Genomic DNA, 24,327 nt, shown 5'->3' on the forward strand with positions numbered 1-24,327 from the left:
CCTGGCGATTGGCCACGGGTCACCTGCATGGGAGGTGAGCGGCTGGCGATTGGCGGTTGGCCCCGTTGGGCGTCAAGGCCGAAGGAGCCGCGAAGGAGCCCCGGCGGCTCAGGTCTCCCACCCGCGAGAGCTGGGGAAAGGCCTGGAACTGGCTTCACCTGCGCCAGCGGCTTCGAGCTCTCCATCACCATATTTTGGCAGCTGGTGAGCTCAGAAGTTCCATCTTGATAATTGATTTTGCCTCCAGAAAGTTGTTTCTGTCCCACTAGGAAGGCGGGAGAGGAGGAAACACTACAGCCTACCAGTAAACAAGAGCTTGGGTGTCTGTTTTACTTGTAGGTGACATGTCCGTGGGCTTGCTGTTTTGACAGCACCGTAAGGAGTGTAGGTGGCTTGTGAAGAACTTCAAGAATCCAAATGGTGTAACTGTGAAGTTCAGGCTTGGAGGACCTGGACAGAGGCCCAAAATGCAGGAAATCACAGACACCAGTAATAACAAGTTGCTTTTCTGCTCTATTTTTCCTTGGTATCTTGACCCTTCCTAAGACCTCCGAAGCACCCAATAGTTTGCTGTGGTTTTGTGGCGCAGAGTTCAAGCAATACTCAACTACACTAACACTACACTGCTGCACTCATTGCTTATGGTATTTTTAGTTGATGTAAATTGTTCCAAAATGTTCTACCCGAAGTTCATTCTGATCCTTCTTTTATAAGCATGGAATTTTCCCATGATCTCTATCTCAGTAAGTGAAACCACTATCATCCACTCTAAAATGCAAACTAAAAATGTAGCAGTCCTTAGGGGCCTCTCTTAGTCCTCACTCAAATCTATCAACCAAGTTCTATAATTCTTAACCTCCTAAATGTGTTTTCAATTCTAGCTCTCCTCATATCCAAAATAATGGCCCTTCTTGGATAATTTCCTCACTAGAGTCTTCCTGAATCTACCAATTCACTCTCAACTAAGAGCTAGAGTGTATTTCCATAGTATTTCACTATCAATTAAAAAACTTGCCTCAGATTTGCACGATACAAAAGGATATGACTCAGTATTTAACACTGAACTGTACAAATGTTTTATAGCCCTACCTGCATCTTTCAACTTGCACCCCTATTTTTCTGCACTCCACACAACAGTCCTTTTGAAGCTTCTTTAATTTGCCAAGAACCTTCCATGCTATTTCTTTCACACTATCGCCTTGGTAACAACTTTTGACTATCAATTTCTCACCATCATTTCTACACAAACAATTTAAATTCTTTCTATTTTGGGTCACCAGTAGCCTATGAAACTTTTTCATGGAATTTACCACGGCTACAATTTTACTCAAATTATCATTTGAGTTCTTTAGTAATTGCTTTGGGCCTTAATTCATATGTGATAAAATGTGAGTGAGATGATCTGGATGACAGTGGACCTCAGGATCAAATGTATGAATGCTTGGTCTCCAGTTTGAGCTGTCTGGGAAGGATCTGGAAATGTGTCCTTGCTGCTAATGCAGCTTAGTGGTTGTATGCTTGTCTATGAGGCCCTGGAGTTAATCCTCAGTAATAAGTCAAAGACAAAATGATCTATCAAGTCATGTTATCATACTTTACTTCCCGGCTGCTGTGATAAAACACTGACCAAAACGCATGTTTGGAAAGGTGGAAATTTTAGTTTACAGGTTACGGTTCATTATTGAGGGAGACCAGGAAACACAAGGCAGGAACTTGAAGCAGAAACCAACAGAGAGACTCTGCTTACTGCTTCCTTCCAGTACCTGCTTGGCTTGCTTTATTACATAATCTGCCCAAGGGCAGGACCACCTATAAAAGGCTGCTACCAACTCTGACAATTAGCAGTCCAGAAAATGCCCCCAGAGTTGCCTACACGCAAGCTAAGGAAGGCAGTCTCTCAAAATTCCCTTTTCCTAGGTGACCATAGCTTGTGTCAAGTTAAGAGAAACAAAACCAAAAACCTAACCCAACACACATGTAAAGATCAAGAGGAAACAAGCACATTTTCCTAACTATAAGAAGCCTATCCTAAAAGAATGTACAATTCCAAATACTACATATAACATTTGGGAGCAAAGCAAAACTCTGGAAACCATAAAAGGCCAGGACTATGAAGAGAGAAGGATAAACAGGTAGAATGTCAAAATTATTTTTAAAAAATTGTGTGTGTGGGGGTATTTTGTCTGCAAGTGTGTATGTAAGCCTGGTGCCCACTGAGGTTAGCGGAGGCTATCAGATCACTGAGAACCGGAGCTATTGTTGGCTATAAGCTGATTTGTGGGTGCTAGGAATCCAAGCTGGGTCCTCTGGAAGATCACCCAGGTGTTCTTAACTCCTGGGTCATCTCTTTGGCACCCAGAGCATTTTGAAGGTAGGAAAACTACTAGGTATGCTACTGTAAGGCCATACGATACAAATTTGTCCAAACTCATAAGCAATATAAAGAATAAACTTTAACCAGTGATGGTGGTACATGCCTACAACTCTAGCATTTAGGAGTTAGAGGCAAGATCATCCTTGGTGAAATAGTGAGATGGAGACCAACCTGAGCTACATGAGACTTTGCATCAAAAAAACTCCAAAACCCTCAACAAAACAAAACCTATGTGTTATGCAATAATGTGTCACTAGAAATCACCAGTGAGAACAAATGTACCATCCTGGCAGGAAATACGCCATGCACATGCAGGACAGGGATATGACAAACAGGAAATCACTGAACCTCCCCCAAGCCCCCCCCCCCTCGTCTCCCTTTCCCCCTCCTACCCCCCAATCTATCTCTCTCTCTCTGTCTCAGAACTGAAAACTATTCTAAAATATAGAGTACTTTGTTGTGTTCTAAGCCAAACCAATAGTTCTCTTGGCATTGACCCTGCAACAGAGGCAAGTGACTAGAGCAGATGTAAGACAACTCAAGTTTCAGAAATGGTCTATATAGCCTCAATATTTTTGCCTGTCTGTCTTCAGAAATTTCAAAACTGATGTCAGCTAGTCAATTCCTATGTAGGAACTTAGGCCAGATGGAGCACATATATCACTTGGCATATAGGAAAAGCAATGCCTATCTTACAATCAAAGCAGGGAAACTGCAGTTAACACACTGTCGAACAGAAATATTTGTTCAAAATTAGAATTAGCAGCCCCTCCACAGGCCCACGATGCTTACTATAGTGCATCACCACTGAATCCTCAGTGTCTCCTCACATGGGACTGGCATAACACTGGGTGCTTAAAAATGCCATTGGGGAATGAAATGCCAGGTATTGTGTATAACAGTCTCAACACACTGAAGGGGAGGTAAACAGAGCCAGTGTAGGGGACACACAGGGAAGAGGAGGACAAGAGATTAGTCTTTAGTACTGTTCAATTTTTAATTATTTATTTGATGGTTAACTATTGCCCTAATTTTCATAGATAAGATTCTGCATTGGTCACTTAACTTTATTCTGAGAGAACTTCTAGATTTTATTTTTAAAAACTTACATTACTAAATTCAGTAAGAAATATTCAGCTCTTTGCCACAGGTAAATATAATTGCTTTCTATTATTTAATTCTCAAATTTAAAATATATAACACAATTTTAAAGGTCCATCTCTGTGTAGTATATCAGGATTAGTAAGGTTAGAAATGAAAATGTGTTTATTTCTAGAGGAACAGTAGAAAGGGAAACTATAGTATTTTATATATTTCTACAGAAATAGGATGTCTCTGTATAGCCCTGGCTGGCCTTAAAGTCACAGAGATCCACCTCCCTCTGCCTCCTGAGTGCTGGGATTAAAGACTTGTTTTACCATACCCGAGTTTAAGTTTTTAAGCATGTGTTGTTCATGTCATTATCACATTTTAAAAACATTTTTATTATTTGTGTGTGAGTGTGTGTGTGTGTGTGTGTGTGTGCGCGCGCGCGCGTAGGTATGTTTGAAAGTCAGAAGACAGTGCTGTGAAGTCAGCTCTCCCTCTACACTTACAGTTTCTGGGGGCTTGAGCTCAGGTCGCCAGGCCTCCATGGCAAGAGCTGTAACTGCTGAGCCTGTCACAGTGTAATCCCAGTATGGTTTCTGCTCTCTTCTTTATAGGAGAGTGACTCCATAAAGACAAGGACCATGGGTACTTGTATACACCCACATACTCTTGGCAACTATTACAATAGAAGACGACAGTGAATGTTGAATAGACACATAACTTCTCTATATTCTTTGTATGCTGAGTTGAACAGGCACCACTTAAAACCTAACATTTTTATAAAGGGAAGGCAGAAAAGCATACACAAGATTTCTATTAAAACATGCAGTGAAAATGGAATCTTGGCAGTTAACGGAATAACCTCTAGCTATCTGTAAAAATGGACCATCTGTTCTTAGTTGCTTCCCAGAGTTCAGAACAGTCGCGCTATAACTAGATCAAAAAAACTCATCAGAAAAATGAATCCTAGAGAATCCTAAATTCTAACTTAAGAGCCTAAAAGTTTCCTCAGAAAGAGCAATGGCTCTGTTGAGAGCCTCAAGGAGAAGCTGGAGGAAGCCCAACTAAGTGGCTTTTTCTCCGCACTATTTTACCTGTGGAAGGAAGGAATGACACATGTGCACGGCAGGCATTTCCTTGTAGGAGTGGGGGTGAGGCGCTTGAGGGAGAAAGTAAAGCATACCCGGTTTTCTGTGTAATGCTAAAAATAAATCTAACAAAGCCAAGGGAAATGACATAGTTGTAGTAAACAACTGTGTACTCAAAAAGTACTTGGTGTATTAATTTAACCCTCAAGAAAAGTTCTCGAAACCTTCCTATATTCACTGGCAATGGTGGCACATACCTGTAATCCTGCACTTGGAGGGTAGAAGGGTAAGAGAATCAGGAGTTTAAGGCCAGCCTCAGCAAAACATCGTTTGAAGTCAGCCTGGTAGGCAACTTGAGGCTGGTGAGATGGATCAATGGGTAAAGCTACTTCATATTGTTGTGGTGACTCAATCATAAAATAAACCATGCAGGGAATCCTTGGCTACCCCCGTAGAAAGGTCTTCTGACCCCCAAGGGTTATAACCCACAGGGTGGGAAACTGTTCCAAGCTCTTGATTAAATTAGCCAAAGTCATTGTCTCATTGCATCGTAAGAATTCTTTAGTCTCTAGTGTTTAGCTGTGGCCTTATTTTTTAGGCTTTTTAAAATTACCTATTCATCAAGATCAGATAGTAGTAAAGACATTATAATAAAATACCTGATAAACTTTAAATGCCATATAGCCTTACAAATTTAAATGTTTTAAAAGCTGTTTTTTAATCTAGTTTTTAATTTTCTATAAAACTCCAAAATTTTCTTTAAAGGAGTTTAAAATCTGTCAATTGTGTGTTTTTGCAATATCAAAACAAAGTCTCTTTTTTAAGATGCAGAGCATAACCATAATTTTTAGAAGGCATAACCAAGTTTTAACAGTGTAACAATTTAGTGTCTCTAAAATCAATACCAAGCAGATTCCTTTGATGTTATAAAATTTGACTATAGCAAGAAGATTCTTGTATATGTGTGCATAGAGGCACAGCTTTAATACATCATTAATCAAGCATAGTTTTAAATCTTATTTTTATAAACTTAAGGTTTTTAAGACAGGACAGAAATTATTTGGCTCTCATCCTGATTTAGTAGTGTCTGTGGAGACCTGCTTCCCTGGTCAGCTCATGCCATTTGTTGCTGCTCCAGAATGGCATGACTTTAAGCTAACATTTTGTTATAGATGTTATACATTTTTAACCATATCCAATAATATATAAGCTAATAACCTATAATCTATACAGAGCACAGTAAACTCATACATTCAAGCCAGTCAGAAACAAACATACAGTGGGCACATACAATTATATATTTAAAATAGACAAACTTTCCTTACTTTCTCCAGCTGCAATTCCAGGGGACACCTTGCTACTAAACCTAACTGTCACGGGCACTGTGGTTTTGTAGCAGAACTAGCCATCTTCCTTACCGGAAAAGCTGAGAAGCTACAGGTTCCCCTTTAAGAGCAGCTTGTACAAATTAGGCAGCCCCTGGCTTGCTGAATGCTTGACTCAGGCAGGAGGTGGGGCTTCTCCTGTCTCCTAGCTGCTGGCGCAGGGTTCTTTGAGCAGCATCAGTTTATCACCTTTGTTGCCCTAATTCAACCACTTTTTTCTGAAAATCCTTGAAATAAGTTAAAATTAAGTCAAGGGCGAATGGCCAACAGATGAAGTTTGGCCCTTTCCTCCAAATATGAAACAAAGAGCAACAATTAGGCAATTAAATGAAACCACAGCCAGAAAATTAAAGACATGGACAAACCAGCATGCCAAGGACAACCAAAAGAGTTGGGAAGGAGAGGGAAGAAAACCAGATGTCCCACCAAAGTGGGGGCCCAGACCCAGATCAGGTGGTTCCTCCCGTGGGAACCAAAGAGGAAGCAGCACGTGCACTGGCTCCTCTGACCTTAGGAGCAACACTGTGTCCAGTTTCTTCTTTCTTGGGTTTAACCAAACAGGTGCCAAAGAGAAAACAAAAAACAGGCTTACCTCTGGAGGTTTTATGCTTCAAACTGAAATGATGATTACAAACCAGAGACCTGGGCAGAATGACTGGATTCCTGGGCAACATACCAAATGTTCTGGGGTCCACTTAAATCCAACATAATTCAAACATCAGGTAAATGTAGATGACAAAAATATATTGTAATCAAACAACTATTGATAGATAGGGCTGCAGAACAGACTTAGGAGCTGAACTGCTGAAGGACATTGCATAGCATATTCAGGGGATTAAACCATAAAGCGAGGGGGTGTAGGATGGGCTCTAGCATTGTCCAGTCATACTTTGACATAAGGGGTTGAGTAAGGAAGTTTTCATCAATCAGAGTAAGGAAGTTTTCATCAATCAGGATAGAGTAGGTTCCTGGTTCTGGGAACATGAACTTAGCTTGACTCTATCCAAAAAATTCAGAAGTTGTCCTTGAGATGTCTGGACTTAGACAACTGTTCCTTATAAACTGTCTCCGAGATGTCTGGATTTGGATAACTGTTTCCTTATAATGGTTCAGTTATTGGGAAGTCTCCAGCTCCTCTAGGACTTGGGACCTTGAACTTAGTTTCTCCCTAAATTCTCCCACCTGTCTAATCAAATGAAGTCTAAAAGCAAAATGGTAGTACTTAGAATAAGTTTCTTTTACTTGTTCCTACTATACCATGCCTGACAACCTAAGATTGATCCCAAAACCCATATAGTAGGAGAGAACTGACCAAACATACACACACACACACACACACACACACACACACACACAGTACATGTTCCCAATTAAATAAATGTAATCAAATGAATTTTAAGTGAAAGCTTTCTTACTTGGACAGGCACACCTGAAAATTACTAAAGGACTAGACTAGTTTGCCAGCCAGTATCTACAGACTCACCTTGTGTGTCTACTCGAGCTTGGCAGCCAGCTGTGTGGTGCTCAGCCTCTGCCATCTCGTTAAAGACTTCCCAGCGACTCTGTGCTTTCTAGCCTTGATGGAAACTGTTGCCACACCTCACTTTGTATGCTGGTGTTTTACTTCTGCATACAAGCTACCAAGCTTTCCTTACCCACTCAGCACGCTCTTATACGAGCTGTTCTCTCCTTTCTTTCTAGGAGTTTGAGATCAATACAAAAAAGGGTATTCTAATTTCATTTCTGTTGCTGTGATAAAATACCCTGACAAAAAGCAATATACAGGGAAATGGGGTTTATTTTGGCTTACATTTCCAGGTTATAGTCTATCATTATGGGGAAGTTAAAGCAGGAACTTCAAACAGCTAGCCATATGATATCCACAGTCAAGAGCAGGAAGAAATAAACATGCCAGCTCTCTGGCTTCCTTGCTTGTGCTCAGCCTGATATTTTTCCATTTATATAGAATTCAAGACTTCCTGTACCTAAGGAATCTTGCTATCCACAGTGAGCTAAGTTTCCTCACATCAATTAACTTAATTAAGACAGTCCTTCCAAAACATGCCCAGACCACTAGAAGATCATCCCTCTTTAAGACTCCCTTCCCAGATGATTCCAGATTGTGTCAAATTGATAAAATAACCTTTACAAGGGGTAATTTATAAAACTGCAGAACAGCAGCAAGGAAGTTCTATTTTGTTATTGACCTAAGGTACAGTGCACACAAACTGCATATTTAAGAACAGTTAGGAACCATTTTTTGATCCTTATAATCACAGAAGCTATTTGCTATACAAAATATGATTGATTTATTTAATATTGTGAGTGTGCAAAATATGTTTGATTTATTTAATATTATGGGATGCTGTGTTGTAGTGCATGTGTGGAGGACAAAGGTCAACTGTGGACTTAGGGTCTCTCCTTGCACCTTTACATGGGTTCTAGGCATTGAACTTGGATCACCAAGCTTGCATAGTGAGTACCTTTTACCCACTACAACTCTCCAGACTATAAACATCTTATTACCAACTCATTTCTAACACAGACTTAAAAAAAATGTAAAGGTCTATGCTTAAGCAGCTGCCTGAGAATTTTCAAACTGAGCTCTGAAGCAATCTCTACAACCATCTTCTGGAGTTGAGCATAATCGACCTATTTAAAAGGTGATATGTATGTATGTGTGTGACGGTGTGTGATGGTGTGTGTATGTATGTATTACATGTACCCATGTTTTCACATGCATTTGGAGGCCGAGGAGTACATTCTATTACTCCAAATCTTGGTCTCTCAAGACAGTCACTCACTGAAATGAACTGGTAGGTAGTTGGACAGCAACCCCCAGGGACCTTTGTGTCTCAGCATCCCCACAACACCGAAGTTACAGGTGTACAGGACTATGTCCAGCATTTTCTTTATGTGGGTCCTGGGGATTCAAACTCAGGTCCTCATGCTTGCACAGCAAGTGCTCTGACCCGCTGACCCATCTTCCTAGCCCCGTGATCTTCAATCAACTCAGCTTAGTGGCAACATTAAAGCAAGGCTTCCAGACATGCTGTTGCCTATGTTTGTATCTATAATGAGGCCAACATTTGTACTTGACCATATCCGGACATAACATGAAAAGGTCAAATGACCTCATGGCATGTGTCATATAAAAGAAGCTTTTCCAGTAGTTAGAGAAAAGTGATTGGGATGACTAAGTCATCATACTGTACACTGAGATGCACGTGCAGTCAGATTTACAGAGAACCCTACAAGTCCACACTTATCTCATTGACAGTCCAGGTTTCTGGATTGCAGTGGTTAGCATGCCTGCCTTCTACATTGTAAACAGCCTTGTAAAGTGGCCCCGCAAGTTGTAGTAATTGCTTGATTTTTAATTTTTCTCTCTGAGACAGGTTTTACTCTGGCTGGCCTAGCACTCACCAGCCTTGGTTGACCTTCCTGAATGCTAGAAGTGTAGGCATTTGCCCCTGGGCTCAGCTTAAATGAATCTTAGATTCTATTGCTTTTTATTTGCTCCTAATTTGCAAGTTCTTTTTTAATGTTTTTATAAAAGTTTAAATCTGAGACATCTACATTTTGCTTTATTACACTAAATAATATTACAGCATAAAACTTACAGTTAATCCTTTGGGGCCTGAAGATTTTTCTCTAAAATTTGAGTCCAAACTTACTCAAGCTCGTAAAACTGCTTTTTATACCTGTTTGGCAACCAGGCAAGCTGCTCACAGGCTGAGAGGAGGGAGTTAAGGGATTCACTGGCCCTCTGGCTCTTTCCAAGGACCTTCCTAACTTAGCAGTCAACAAAGACATTAAAATGGGGATGGTGAATCACAAAACAGAAGCCAAAACCCTGAGTATGGCATGAGAGTCTGCAGGGAGAAGGAGCTGACAGCAGTGGGGAGGAGAGCAACTGTGCATGGAAAATGTCAGAGAACAGTTAACAAAGAGCAATCGAAAAGATGTGAGAAAAAGAGAAAGGGGGAGAGGCTAGAAGAAAGGAAAGAGAGAGAGCAGGCAGGGCCTGCAGGTTAACAGAGAACAGCTGTAGAAAACTCAGCGTCACAGGATTAAACAGTCAGCTTTTCAGTTATGCTTACTAGCTGCAGACTAATCACAATTTGCTGATACTCACAAAGAAACAGGGTGACCCAGGAAAAGAACGAAGAGAATAAAAATGAAGAAAACCTTAGATGAAAACGATAGTTGGAATGGAAAACAGGAGGAAATAGTACTTGCTGGACACCAATCATCTACGCATAGGCACCACAGGCCAGGGATATGGAAGTGCCACGACATGGCTGCTTTATTGGCGGTTTAGTACTGTTTTAAAGATAAAGAAACTAGGATGGAAGCCTGATACAGTGGCCTACACCTTTAATCCCAGCAACACGGAGGCAGACGCAGGTAGATCTCAGTAAGTTTGAAGCCAGCCTGGTCTACATAGGGAATTCCAGGACAGCCAAACCTACATAGAGAAACCTTGTGTCAAATTCCACCCCCTTAAAACAAAACAAAACAAAACAAAAAACTGGGGTTAAAAAGCAATTACTACATCACCATAGATTTCACAGCTAGGGGGAAGGCAGAGCCAGACCCCGAGGCGCGACCTAAAATATTTCTGTTTCTGCACTTCTCTAACCACACAAGAGCTTGGGCAGTGCTGGGCTGCCTATGCACCGTGAGCACATTCTCAGTAAAATGGGCTTTCTCTCTCATCTCATGAGCTTCCTAATCTTAAGAGGGAGATGTATGAGTAAGAGAAGGGATGTACGTGAAGTCCACACTGCTCCTAGCAAAAGCTAGTGTTCAAATGTTCACTGCTAGGATTACACAGCAACACGTTCTAGGGCTACACAGCAGAGGCTCAGAGAGAGATTCCTTTTTACTCTAACGACAGCAAAAGAACTGAAGGATAGGCCATGCTGTGCTGGGCTGTGGCTGACTGAAAGCATCTAAGCAGACAGGGGGAGGGAGATGTGGGGGGGGCACAAAGCAAAGGATGGACAGAGCTCTGAACTCCAGGAAAGAGAGCCTCAAATCACCTATTAAGTTTGACTTAATAGTAAATGTAGCCTACAAGTAAATGCAGCCCTGTAGGCCAGTGGTTCTCACACTTCCTAACACTGAGACTCTTTGATATAGTTTGTCATTTATGGTGACCCCAACCATAAAATTACTTTTGTTGTCAGTTCAGATAATATAAACATCTGTTTTACGATGGTCTTGGGTGACCCCTGTGAAAGAGCCGTTTGACCCCCAAAACCACTGTTTTAGTGGGCTTTTTCTCATGTATAAATGCCTCAGGACCATCAATGACAGTTGTTCACTTAAAGGATGCAAATGAAAACAAGTTGGTTGGGATAGGTCAAGAAACAGAGCTGCCGAGATACAACAAAACCCTAACCTAAGCATGACTGCACTGATACCCAGTGAGGGAGTGGTGCGAAGTCACCACCTTGCTTTTACACCCACCATTCAGAGAACAGAACCAGCATCATCAGGGACAAGACAGGTTTAAAGATGAGGGCTCGAGAAAGAAAGGATGTAGGCTCAGTCTTAGCCACATTGAGGGAATTCCAGAAAACTTCTAAGGCAGAGGTAACTGGAAGCTTTATGAAGACAGGACGGAAGAGTCATTTACAGAGTTTAGCTGAATTTATGAAAATGGCAGAGGCAAGCTACAGAGTAAAAGAAGGTCTCTGCAGTCTCAAAGAAATCAAGGTCACTGATACTTGAAAAGGAAAAAATACTTTCCCTATGAAATATGTAAAGCAGAGAAAAAAAGTTAAATCTCAGTCAAGAATGATTGAAGAAAGGGGATGAGCCATCAGCCAGGGAGAGATGCCCCTTGCCCCTTGTCACCTGGGGCAGGCAAGAAAGCTGGCCCTGCCTCTCACTGAAGGCAGCACAGTAGAGCTGGCCCTGGTGGCATACAAACGGGAAGCCAGTCCTGAGATCCTGAGAGCTGGAGAGCTGTCTACCCTGTGCTGGCTGCAGCACCGGGTGAGTTAGCCAGGGCAGTGCTGGAGAGCACGCTCTGGTGGTGTGGGTACGGGAGAGATGGCAGGCTGACCAACTCAGTTACCATGCAGGCCCACATCCAGGGCTATGAATCAGCCCACCCCAACATCTACGCCACCGAGGAACTGCTGAAGCACGTGAAGGAGCAGGTCCTGCAGATCCATGCAGGATCTCCATGACACAGGGAAACAAACAGGTATCTGAGAGGTGTCCCTGTGAGGATCCAGTCTTGATAATGGAGTTGAAGCCAGACACCTCAAACCAGACGTATGACTCACTGTAATGAGCATTTGTAAGGGAAGATGTGTGAACAGAAAGGTATACTGTGGAACTCACTACAGCTTCCACTATGAGATTTATTGTTGTCGCTGTTCTTTTTCCTTTTCTTTTGTGGGGGAGGCTGCAAAGCAGAGGGCGGATACGAAGGGACAGGAAGATGAGTGGGATTGGGATGCATGATTCGAAACTCAATAAAGTCAATAAAGAGTTAAAAACAAAAGAACCAGTGAAGAAGAAACATCTTGTTATATGAAGGGGAGAACAGGTATTTTGTGGGAGACAGGGTCTGTTGCTTATCTCTGGGAAATTCTGGCTGGACCAGAACTTACTTTATAGACTAGGGCAGCCTCAAACTCATCAAGATCCACTCACCTCTGCTTCCCAAGAGCTGGGATTCAGGCTGTGTGCCATAATGTCAGGCTGAGAATAGGTTTTTGTTAGATCGTAAACCTAATGATAAGATCTCATTGCGGGAGATTCAACTGGAGATCAGCACAAGGTCCTTAAAACTGCTGGAGCGGGAAACACAGTCAGTCATGGGAGTGCTTGTCTGGCATGAAGATCAAACCTGTAATCTCAGCACTTGGAAGGTGGAGGCAGGAGGGGCAAGCTCTAAGTCATGCTCAGCTATACAAGGAGCCAGCCTGGGCTACATGACCCCCCCCCCCTTTTTTTAAAGGAAGGAAGGAAGGAAGGAAGGAAGAGGGAGGACTTATAAATAGTAGTGGGTATCCCATTAGAGAGAGAGAAATGAAAACTGGGATAGATACAGCCACCTCACTTTTGTGGCTTCTTATAACAGACACTAAAAGCAAAGGAAACAGACAGTGGTGGCGTCAGGAATGGAGAACAGAATAATGAAAGCACAATACAAAATGTCCGGAGACAAGAAATTCTAAAGTGTTGGGAAAAGCAATGCTAAAGAGCCAGGCCATGAGGTCTACACTGGGAAACGAGGTAAACAAAACTGGAAAGACACTAAAATGGCTGGGGAAAAAAAATGGATCATAAGGCTCAGACCAACATGAGGAAGAGAGGTTAGAGAAAGTAAGAGAAAAGAAAGAGGTTAGAAAAAGTAAGTAGAGAAGGACATGGGGCTAAGAAAGCACTCTGCCATTTGAGGTGGTGCGGGTCTTAGCAAGAGCAATGCTGTTAACCAGTCAGCACAGTCCGACGGCGAGGGAGCAGCACAGGTGTGAGGAAGAAGTGGCTCATAAGCTCATGTCCTTAGCTATGGGGACAAAACAGGCAACTAATAGACTGTGTAACTAAAGCAATGGATGAAGGAGAAGCTGCCAGCCAAGGAGCATGTACTGATATAGACTCCAACAAACAGGCTGCTCCATCTCTGCCCCAGGCCCTTCCAAAAGAGCCTGCCTCAGTGCCTGACAGTGCGGTACATGTCTCCAGGTACTCAACAACCAACAGGGGAAAGGAGTGCTACCCACTACAATCACCTCAGCCGTTTCTAGTTAGCATAACGAACAGTTGTTGAGCACTAGTGAACTTCCAGGCACGGGAGAAGGCATGGCAACTGACATTTATGCAGCTCTTCCAACAGCAAGACGCAATTCCAGTTTGCACTGGACTCATGGCTCTATTGCAATGATGCTAAGGAAGAGGTATTGCCATGGTCCTCATCAGAATTCAGTCAGAGAGGTCAATGTTAATGAATAAATGCTGAGCCATTGCACTGGGCTACAAACCAGGCATTCCAGAGTGAGGCTCTTTGCCACACCCCACTGTCGGTGAGAAGACAGTCCTATCCACTCAAAGGAACCCACTTCATATTTCTAAATATTCTATCCTCTCTATTTACTAAATTTAAAAATACAAAGAACTTCCATATTACATCTGTTCTTAAAATGCCAAAGCTATCAAAATCTAAAACATCGCCAAACATACAAGCTCTCTTCTTACCAAACTCTAATTCTGACCCTAACATTGGATCAAAGTTGGCACCTGAATGTAAGGAGTTACCTAGCAACAGAAGTTCCATATGCTTTTAAGAGCACAGAGGCACAGCACTCAGGAAATAGAGGCAGGAGGATCTTGAGTTCAAGGCCAGCATGGGCTACACAGCAACGTCCTGCCACCACCAGCCTGCCAAAAGTACTTGTGAATTGTGCAATGACTGTGGAATGCACAGGAAGGGCCTTGGGCTTGGAGGATGGGGGCTTGTCCTCATATGCTCTACCAAAGAGGTCAGTTCTGAGCCAAGCTGTGAAAAAAGGGCAAATGGCATTGGGAGTGGAGGAAGAACATCACTCAGAAGAATGTAGAGGCCAGAAAGCTTTAAAGTATGTTAAGAAAAGTGAGTGCGGGGGCTGGGGATTTAGCTCAGTGGTAGAGCGCTTACCTAGGAAGCGCAAGGCCCTGGGTTCGGTCCCCAGCTCCGAAAAAAAGAACCAAAAAAAAAAAAAAAAAAAAAAAAAAGTGAGTGCGTAAAAGCACTCCATGGGTTTGCATGGATTCTCCAGCAGAGGCTCTAAGGCTGAACACACACCAGACTCTTGGATGTCAGTCTTGCCAGGCAAGCCGGAAATCTTGTCTGCCCCATTCAACACAACTAAATGTAAAACAGCTACCTTCTAACTGGACCACAAGCCTGTCCAAAGTATGCAGTGTAATTTATGCAACTATGTAAACTAAAAAGAAACTGGTAACAATCATGAAACTGCTTTTAAAAGCACACGGCAGAATGATCTACAAACCCCTTCAACTCCTATTCATTGTCTCTATCCCTTAATAACCGCATCATCAATGCTGTTTTCTAAGCCTCTGCTTGAACTCTCAGCATGTAGTAGTAAGGCCCGAGATGAACCTTACCAAGTCAAGGCAATTTCTGGTGTAAGACAGAGTAAAAAAAAAAGGGGTGTGTGTGTCATAAAGCACCAGTTTTCTACAATTCAAGCCTAAAAATAAAACAAACTCCTCTAACTGCCACAAGCCCCTGAGAGGTAGGCATAAGCAAGCACTTTCTCTACGCTGTAGAGGCATGTGCTGCTTCCGGTACTCACCCTGTTCTGTTTCCTATTCCGAAGTCACTAGAGCAGGGACTGGGTGGAGACATCTTCTATCCCATTAGCACTGTGCTTCCCATGACTAAGACATCCTGATTGGCTACCATCAGACGCATGACCGCAGTTAAAGTGAAAAGCACTCTATTAATTTTTTTTTAAAGACAGGATCTCAGACTGTAGTTTAAGGCTGGCCTTAAACTCTCAGTGATGCTCCTGGCTCAGCCTCCTGAACGCTGTCACCATCAGCCACTGTACGTGTCACTGTTACTGACTATGGACCTAGACTTCCTACAACATGAGGCTGAAAACCACTGCCACCAGTCTCACTGCCACAAAGGGAAGACTCTCCTGGAAATAAGCTCTACTCGGAATAAAGAGAATCCACAAACAGATGGAAGTCTGAGGCCAGCTAAGTACAGATTTCATACCTAGTTGGATTTTTTTGTTTTTTGTGGCCTATTTTGTGGTGAGTCCACTTTTACTTTTTTCCTAATTGTTATTAACCATGTGTATGTGGTAATAGCCAAATTCTATTAACAAGAAAATTTCAAGGTAAACTCTTAGCACCTATTAATAATTATGTCTAACTTTATAATCTGGTTTTATTGATAGTCCAATATTGATACAAAATATTTAGAAATGATTCTGGCACATTTTAACATAGCATTTCACATTCAAAACTGTGTTATATATCTTCATTCCTTTTTTTTTAAGAAAAATCAGTATTTTTGCCTTACAGAAAACAGAAAAAATAAATGCCTATAACTGTATTATGTAAGGTAAGAATAATCAACTCAGAAATTAAGAGTTCTTATTGTATTATATCAATTATTTAAAAAACAACAACCCCTTCTCCCACAAAAGAAAACCACAAACACCATGGAAAGCCTCTTACTTGAAGCTGAAGAGTATGGCGAAGAATGGTTTCTTCTAAGGCATGGATCCACTTCTCTCGCTCATCTGCATCTCGAGCTAGAACAAAACATTAGAGGTCAATGTGTGGTTTACTTTACAGGCTCATCTTAAGGAAACATCAAATTACAAAATAACAATTCTAACAAAAGGAATATCCATGTTTAATAGTAGGTAGATTACTTATGGGGAGCATTCTCATGGGGAGCAACCAAAAAAGTTGGACTATTATTTTTTAATTGCTTCATTACAGATGAAGGTTTTAAAATGTGACACATTGGAATACCATTCAGAATACACAGTGGAATACCATTCAGTCACTAACAAAAATAAAAACCATTATTGTTGCAACACAGATGGAATGCATGCAATAAGCCAGGCATAGTAGACACATAAGCACTATATGACCGATCGCTCTTGTAGGCGCCCAACAGTGGAAGTAGGGTACATAGAGTCAAGGGGGAGGAGGAAAGATGGAGAAAGGGCAGATCCAGAGATACTAAGTTACATTAGCCAAAAGCAAGCAGCTCTAGTGAGCTGTTGTAGTGCTGGTTTACTGTCAATACCAATAGCTAAAAGAAAGAACTTTGAAAGCTTTTACCATGGAGAAGTGATTATGTTTGCAAAAATAGGAATGCTCAGCTGATTTAAAATAACACCATGTATATATGCATCAAGGCATACGCAGGATCTTAAGTTTTTATTATCAGTTAAAAATGAATGTAACTAAGACAAACTTCTATTAAAAAAGGGAAGAAGAAAGAAGGAAGGAAGGAAAGAAAGAAAGAAAGAAAGGAAAGAAGGAAAGAAGGAAGGAAGGAAGGAAGGAAGGAAGGAAGGAAGGAAGGAAGGAAGGAAGGAAGGAAGGAAGCCAGCCAGGCAGTGGTAGTAGCACATGCCTTTAATCCCAGCACTCAGAGGTAAAGGCAGGCAGACCTCTGAGCCAGCCTGACCTGTAGAGGGAGTTCCAGAACAGCCAGAGCTATATGGAGAATCCCTGTCATAAAAAAGCAAAACAAACAAACAAACAAAAAATCAGAAAGAAAGATGTAAAGAAAGACAGAAGAGAGGAAAGACAGACAGACAGAAGACAGTTACCATAAACCAAAGTAGTAAAGAATTACTGGTGAGTATTTTGTGAAGGGCAAGCATCTGGAGGAGAGGCCTAGTATTTAGGGATGTTCCTTGCTGGCAGCATTATAAATTCCTAAGGAGGAGTTGTGTACTGGATGACGCACTTAAGATCTGTCAGTGTGTGTGCCAAGGGTATTGGGAACTCTGTTTTCTGGTCAAATTTGAGATTGAACCTAAAAGTCTTTTTAAGAGAAAAGTTGAAGACCAGGGCTCACTAGCAAAGTGGTTCTCAACCTGTGGGGTGTGACCCCTTTGGGGGTTGAATGACTCATAGAGGTCACCTAAGACCATTGGAAAATGATTCAAAACAAAAGCAAAATTACAGTTATACAGTGGCAACAAAAACAATTTTCTAGTTGGGGGATACCACATGAGGAACTGTATTAAAGGGGTCATAGTATTAGGAAGATTGAGAACCACTGCATTAGCAAAAGGGACTTTGGTAAATTAAGCTGTCTTGATTGGAATCCCAAAAGGGCTTCACTGTGGAACTAAGGATAAATCATAATTGAAACAACTGCTTGGTCATCTGTGTAGGCCAGGAAGATCTTAATACCTGAAGTAGACCAAGGAGCCCCCATATTGATTAGTGACTCTGCATGTGGCTGGCAAAGTGGATGAAAGAGGTCCTCCTCAGGTTCTGACTGTTCTTTTTTTTTCTTTTCTTTTCTTTTCCTCCCTTCCTCCCTCCCTTTTCTGGGATAGAGTTTCTCTGTGTAGCCCTTGCTGTTCTGGAACTCACTCTGTAGACCAGTCTGGCACTGAATTCAGAGATCCGCCTGTCTCTGCCTTCTGAGTGCTGGGATTAAAGGCATGTGTCATCACTGCCTGGTACTGGTATTTCTCTAAACAATGTTTAAATATAGTCCAGCACACATGTAAATATAATCTAATATACATATAGAGGTGCCTCTGCAGACGAAGTCACACATAACTGAACACCAAGACTAACAGGGACTCCAGATTAGTTTAGAAGCAACCAAGCAGTATTTTTAAATTTTACTTATTTATTACTATATAATTGTATGGCCGGCATACAGGAGAATTTTGTTCTCCTGCCTCTCCTGGATTCTAAGGACTACATTCAGGAAGTGCTGAGCCATCTATTTGGCTCCTCGTTTTATTTTCAAATAATCAAATATGAATTCTCAAATTACAATAAATTTTAAATACATACAATAATCAAAATTAAGAACTTGGCAGATGAGTTCTAACAGCAATTAGAGACATGGAAGAGATGATAAGAAACAGCAATGGTGGTGGCCAGTCAAGGGATATGAAGTACTAAGAGGGCTGGAGAGATGAGTCGGATGTTAGGGAGCCTGCTGCTCTTCCAAAGGACTCACGTCCTGTTCCCAGGGCCCACACTGGGCAACTCACAACCTCCTGCAACACACACACACACACACACACACACACACACATTTTAAAGTACAGATAAAAGGGTTTAAAAAAATAAAGGCAAGAAAATGTAATGTGACCATGACCGGGGGAGACAGAGAACAATGTGAAGCTCCCCGAGGAGAGAGGAACACAGGAATTAGAAATGGTCATGGAAAAGGCAAAGGGCCCATCACTCCCCGGGGCTTGGTGCATTCCTAGGTGGCGGCGCCTGCAAAGGACGGGATACTTCCATTTGCTAAGAACCCTCATGAACAAGGTTAGGAGACATGTTTACAGTCAACACACGTCATGACTCTCGGTAACCACTACTGTATGCGTTCTTCTGACGAAATCTTACCACAATTACAAATCATGCTGACACGCAAGATGTCTTATCGCCTATGACCCATGTCGTAAGAATTCCTGACCTTTCTTAGCTATACTTTAATCAGCACACCTCATCTGTAAGCCCCTACGGTGCACTTCATAAATCACTTTACATGCTTTCGTTTACCACAGGTAAAAATATACTGAAACAGTTTAATCTTTTAGACATAGCTATAGTTCCAAACCCACAAAAGTCATACACACAGCTGCTGCTAAGAAACCTTCCTCATTTCTCTCAAGAAATCTGAGCTTCCTCTTAAGTCTGTATAGTACCCCCAAAACACACATGCGTGCGCACACATACACTCATTCACACACACACACACACACACACACACACACACACAGCCTGTTTGTAATAAACCGCACCCTTGCTTCCTACTGACTGACTTTCTTTCTGAGACTTGAATCAAAATTTTGACTTCACTTAGCGGAGGTTCCTAAAGGACACCCTCCCACCCCAGGGATCATGGCTGGCAATTTCAAGTTGCACTGCTCACTGCTGGTGACACTACCTGGCTGAGAATTTTCAGAAATTGATGAAAGGCATTAAGCCACAGATTTCAGAAGCCTTCAGAATCCAGGTAGGTTATTCACTATGGAATCAAATACTTGAGCAAATACTGAAGGCATTCTCAGTACTCTAGAGTAAAGTGGCCGGAAAACCACAGAGAACTATGTGGGTATATATATTATTAAAAGACTAGGAATTATTTCTTAGAGAGACCCAGATAGACTGTTGAGTAAAAAGGCCAAGTTTTAAAGTTAAAGTCTTTGATTCACTTTGAACTGACTGTGAGTTGAGAGACGTGGTTCTACTTTTACTCTTCCACAGTGGATGTGTCATTTTGTCAACACAATTTATTGAACAGGCTGTTATTTGTCCAGTGTGCTTCTGACACTTTTGCCTAGAATTAGGTGGCCGATGAGTGGCTCGTGAGTAAAAGCACTTGTCATGCCAGCCCGATGACCTGGTTTGATCCCTGGAGCCAATGATAGGAAAAACCAACTCCTGCAAGCTGTCTTGTGAGTGCGATGGGCAGGCTGTGGCCACAATCCTGCCTACACTTACACACAGAGGATAGAATCATCAGTGGGATGAGGGAGAAGAGGAGAGAGTCAACAAAAATATTCTGATGGAAAATGCCAGAATGAACTATATGAGGCGCATGTGTGTGTGTTTGTGTGTGTGTGTGTGTGTGTGTGTGTGTGTGTGTGTGTGTCTCACTCACAGAAACACCAACTGATGATAACTACATTCTCTTGGTATTAAGGGCATCACTGAGTTAACTGGTGAAACTTGAGAGTCAGTGGATCAGGTGATGTAATATATCAGTGCCAATTTCCTTACATTAGCATTTTAGCACAGAGTGGGAAACTTACCATTTGCAGGACCAACTTACAGAAGTTAGTTTTCGTCTTCTACCATGTGGGTCTCAGGGTCAAACTCAGGTCATGCATACCACGTTTTGTGGCAAGTACCTTTACCCACTGAAACATCTCACCAGCCCAAGATTGAGATTTTTTAAATATAACATTTAAAATTTAGAACAAACATTATGATAATAAAGCAAACATAACCTAAATAAATGGGAGCATAGTATTCATGAAGCATTCCCATTCTATAATATTCAACTTTAATTCAATTTCTAGATTAAATAAAATGCTAATTAAAATTTAAAAACCATTTTTTGAATTGCAAAGCTGATCTAAACTTTTCTAAACTGCAGGGAATAGAGTAACACAGATCTTTCTGAAGAGAGAGTACGGAGAGTACACCAAATCAGAAGTCATAGGAAGTGGTCCTGAGAGAGCATGGGCAGTTACCAGCCCTCACTGCGGAGCCTGCCCACAACCTAAGCCCAGCTGTAATCGAGTATGCTCACTCGCTCTGAAGAGCTGCTCTTCCCCAGGCAGCTGCTCACAGACTTCCCTGCGGAGCCCACCTCCCTCCTGGAGGCCGCAGAGATCTGCTCACTTGCCAGCCTTATGGTACTTTTCCATCAAACTCCAATAAAACTGTCCTCAAGTTTCAAAAAGAAAATATGGGGCTAAAGGTGCAGCTCAGTTGATAGACAATGTTTTCCCAAAAGGCCAAGTCCAACGATCCCAGCATACAGGGGATAGAGTCAGGAGGATTCAAGTTCAAGGTTATCGTTTGTTACTGAAGCAAGAACAAACGAACTGTAAGAGTTTAGAGACCAGAAATAGCCCCACTGCGTACGCAGACACTTGATGTGAGACAAATGTGCATTAACATGCAGTAAGGAACAACTCTTTAGTAAATGGTACTAGAAAATTATGAAGAAAATGAAATCTGACCCTACCTGGCACTATACATAAATCACACCCAAATGTTTCCCTTAGTTTGTAATTTGAAAGAAAAAATAAAATTTGAAGTGAAAGAGACTTTGTATTTTGATATAGAAAAAAAATAGCTCCTAAAGGGGACACAAAACCATTAATTACAAAGAAAAACTGGCAAAAACCTGTGTGTGTGTGTGTGTGTGTGTGTGTGTGTGTGTGTGTGTGTGTGTGTGTACACTCAAAAAGGCTCTGGAAGTAAGAAGATGAGAGGTAAATTTTATAGATGTTTTATTTTTAGACATTCAGTTCATCTCGAAATACTCTTCTCTAACATTCACCATGTCTCCTCATGCATGATGGAGCCTGTTTTACATCCTCTAAGCCAGGAAGTTTCAATTTTTGTCTCTGGTTCTCAATGAGGGACATATTTATAACATGTCCTGGTTAACATATACAAGTGTATAGATACATATGTACATATAAAACCAGAACATTAGATTCATAAAATAAGACTTGCTTCTTACAATATATTATTGGAACTCATTCTCCCCTTCCCTCTCCCCCTCCCTCGCTTCCCTTCTCCCCACTCCCTCCCATGGAACTCACTATATCGACTAGGCTGGCTTGAAACTGGTAGGAACTCCTCCCTGCCTTCCCCAAATACAGGTATACAATACAAAACCCAGCATATTGTCCCTTTAAATTTCACTTTTTGAAAAAAAAAAAAAAGGATGATAGGGAACAAGACTGAGGAGACATACGTCCTAAAAGGAAAAAAAAAAAAAAGATTACACCCTTCATAATAGACCCAAATAATATAAAGTACCTCGGAGTGACTTTAACAAAGCAAGTAAAAGATCTGTACAATAAGAACTTCAAGACACTGAAGAAGGAAATTGAAGAAGACCTCAGAAGATGGAAAGATCTCCCATGCTCATGGATTGGCAGGATTAATATAGTAAAAATGGCCATTTTACCAAAAGCAATCTACAGATTCAATGCAATCCCCATCAAAATACCAATCCAATTCTTCAAAGAGTTAGACAGAACAATTTGCAAATTCATCTGGAATAACAAAAAACCCAGGATAGCTAAAGCTATCCTCAACAATAAAAGGACTTCAGGGGGAATCACTATCCCTGAACTCAAGCAGTATTACAGAGCAATAGTGATAAAAACTGCATGGTATTGGTACAGAGACAGACAGATAGACCAATGGAATAGAATTGAAGACCCAGAAATGAACCCACACACCTATGGTCACTTGATTTTTGACAAAGGAGCCAAAACCATCCAATGGAAAAAAGATAGCATTTTCAGCAAATGGTGCTGGTTCAACTGGAGGGCAACATGTAGAAGAATGCAGATCGATCCATGCTTATCACCCTGTACAAAGCTTAAGTCCAAGTGGATCAAGGACCTCCACATCAAACCAGACACACTCAAACTAATAGAAGAAAAACTAGGGAAGCATCTGGAACACATGGGCACTGGAAAAAATTTCCTGAACAAAACACCAATGGCTTACCCTCTAAGATCAAGAATCGACAAATGGGATCTCATAAAACTGCAAAGCTTCTGTAAGGCAAAGGACACTGTGGTTAGGACAAAACGGCAACCAACAGATTGGGAAAAGATCTTTACCAATCCTACAACAGATAGAGGCCTTATATCCAAAATATACAAAGAACTCAAGAAGTTAGACCGCAGGGAAACAAATAACCCTATTAAAAAATGGGGTTCAGAGCTAAACAAAGAATTCACAGCTGAGGAATGCCGAATGGCTGAGAAACACCTAAAGAAATGTTCAACATCTTTAGTCATAAGGGAAATGCAAATCAAAACAACCCTGAGATTTCACCTCACACCAGTGAGAATGGCTAAGATCAAAAACTCAGGTGACAGCAGATGCTGGCGAGGATGTGGAGAAAGAGGAACACTCCTCCATTGTTGGTGGGATTGCAGACTGGTAAAACCATTCTGGAAATCAGCCTGGAGGTTCCTCAGAAAATTGGACATTGAACTGCCTGAGGATCCAGCTATACCTCTCTTGGGCATATACCCAAAAGATGCCTCAACATATAAAAGAGACACGTGCTCCACTATGTTCATCGCAGCCTTATTTATAATAGCCAGAAACTGGAAAGAACCCAGATGCCCTTCAACAGAGGAATGGATACAGAAAATGTGGTACATCTACACAATGGAATATTACTCAGCTATCAAAAACAACGAGTTTATGAAATTCGTAGGCAAATGGTTGGAACCGGAAAATATCATCCTGAGTGAGCTAACCCAATCACAGAAAGACATACATGGTATGCACTCATTGATAAGTGGCTATTAGCCCAAATGCTTGAATTACCCTAGATCCCTAGAACAAACGAAACTCAAGACGGATGATCAAAATGTGAATGCTTCACTCCTTCTTTAAATGAGGAAAAAGAATACCCTTGGCAGGGAAGGGAGAGGCAAAGATTAAAACAGAGACTGAAGGAACACCCATTCAGAGCCTGCCCCACATGTGGCCCATACATATACAGCCACCCAATTAGACAAGATGGATGAAGCAAAGAAGTGCAGACTGACAGGAGCCGGATGTAGATCGCTCCTGAGAGACACAGCCAGAATACAGCAAATACAGAGGCGAATGCCAGCAGCAAACCACTGAACTGAGAATAGGACCCCCGTTGAAGGAATCAGAGAAAGAACTGGAAGAGCTTGAAGGGGCTCGAGACCCCATATGTACAACAATGCCAAGCAACCAGAGCTTCCAGGGACTAAGCCACTACCTAAAGACTATACATGGACTGACCCTGGACTCTGACCTCATAGGTAGCAATGAATATCCTAGTAAGAGCACCAGTGGAAGGGGAAGCCCTGGGTCCTGCTAAGACTGAACCCCCAGTGAACTAGACTGTGGGGGGGAGGGCGGCAAT

The 24,327-nt window shown here is 41.8% G+C and overlaps 1 protein-coding gene and 1 long non-coding RNA gene across 6 annotated transcripts in view; one reads left to right on the forward strand and one right to left on the reverse strand.

The window, feature by feature from the left end:
• The window catches only part of Osbpl9 (oxysterol binding protein-like 9), a 143,063-nt gene that overhangs the window by 55,611 nt on the left and 63,125 nt on the right, over positions 1 to 24,327 (reverse strand). For 4 of the 5 annotated variants that reach the window (XM_039109563.2, XM_039109562.2, XM_039109561.2 and 1 more), the window contains exon 4: positions 16,161 to 16,237. In XM_039109563.2, the coding sequence (XP_038965491.1) occupies positions 16,161 to 16,237 (77 nt within the window). Of the gene's footprint in view, positions 1 to 16,160; positions 16,238 to 17,130; positions 17,170 to 24,327 lie in introns of those variants that run through there. The other variant, XM_039109559.2, reaches the window with a different exon arrangement.
• LOC120103121 (uncharacterized) lies at positions 73 to 22,387 on the forward strand. Its single transcript, XR_005505198.2, has 3 exons — positions 73 to 204; positions 340 to 19,665; positions 20,812 to 22,387. It is a non-coding gene; the product is annotated as an uncharacterized LOC120103121 (long non-coding RNA).

The sequence above is a fragment of the Rattus norvegicus genome, chromosome 5, assembly GCF_036323735.1.
Source record: "Rattus norvegicus strain BN/NHsdMcwi chromosome 5, GRCr8, whole genome shotgun sequence".
In the NCBI taxonomy this organism is placed as follows: domain Eukaryota; kingdom Metazoa; phylum Chordata; class Mammalia; order Rodentia; family Muridae; genus Rattus; species Rattus norvegicus.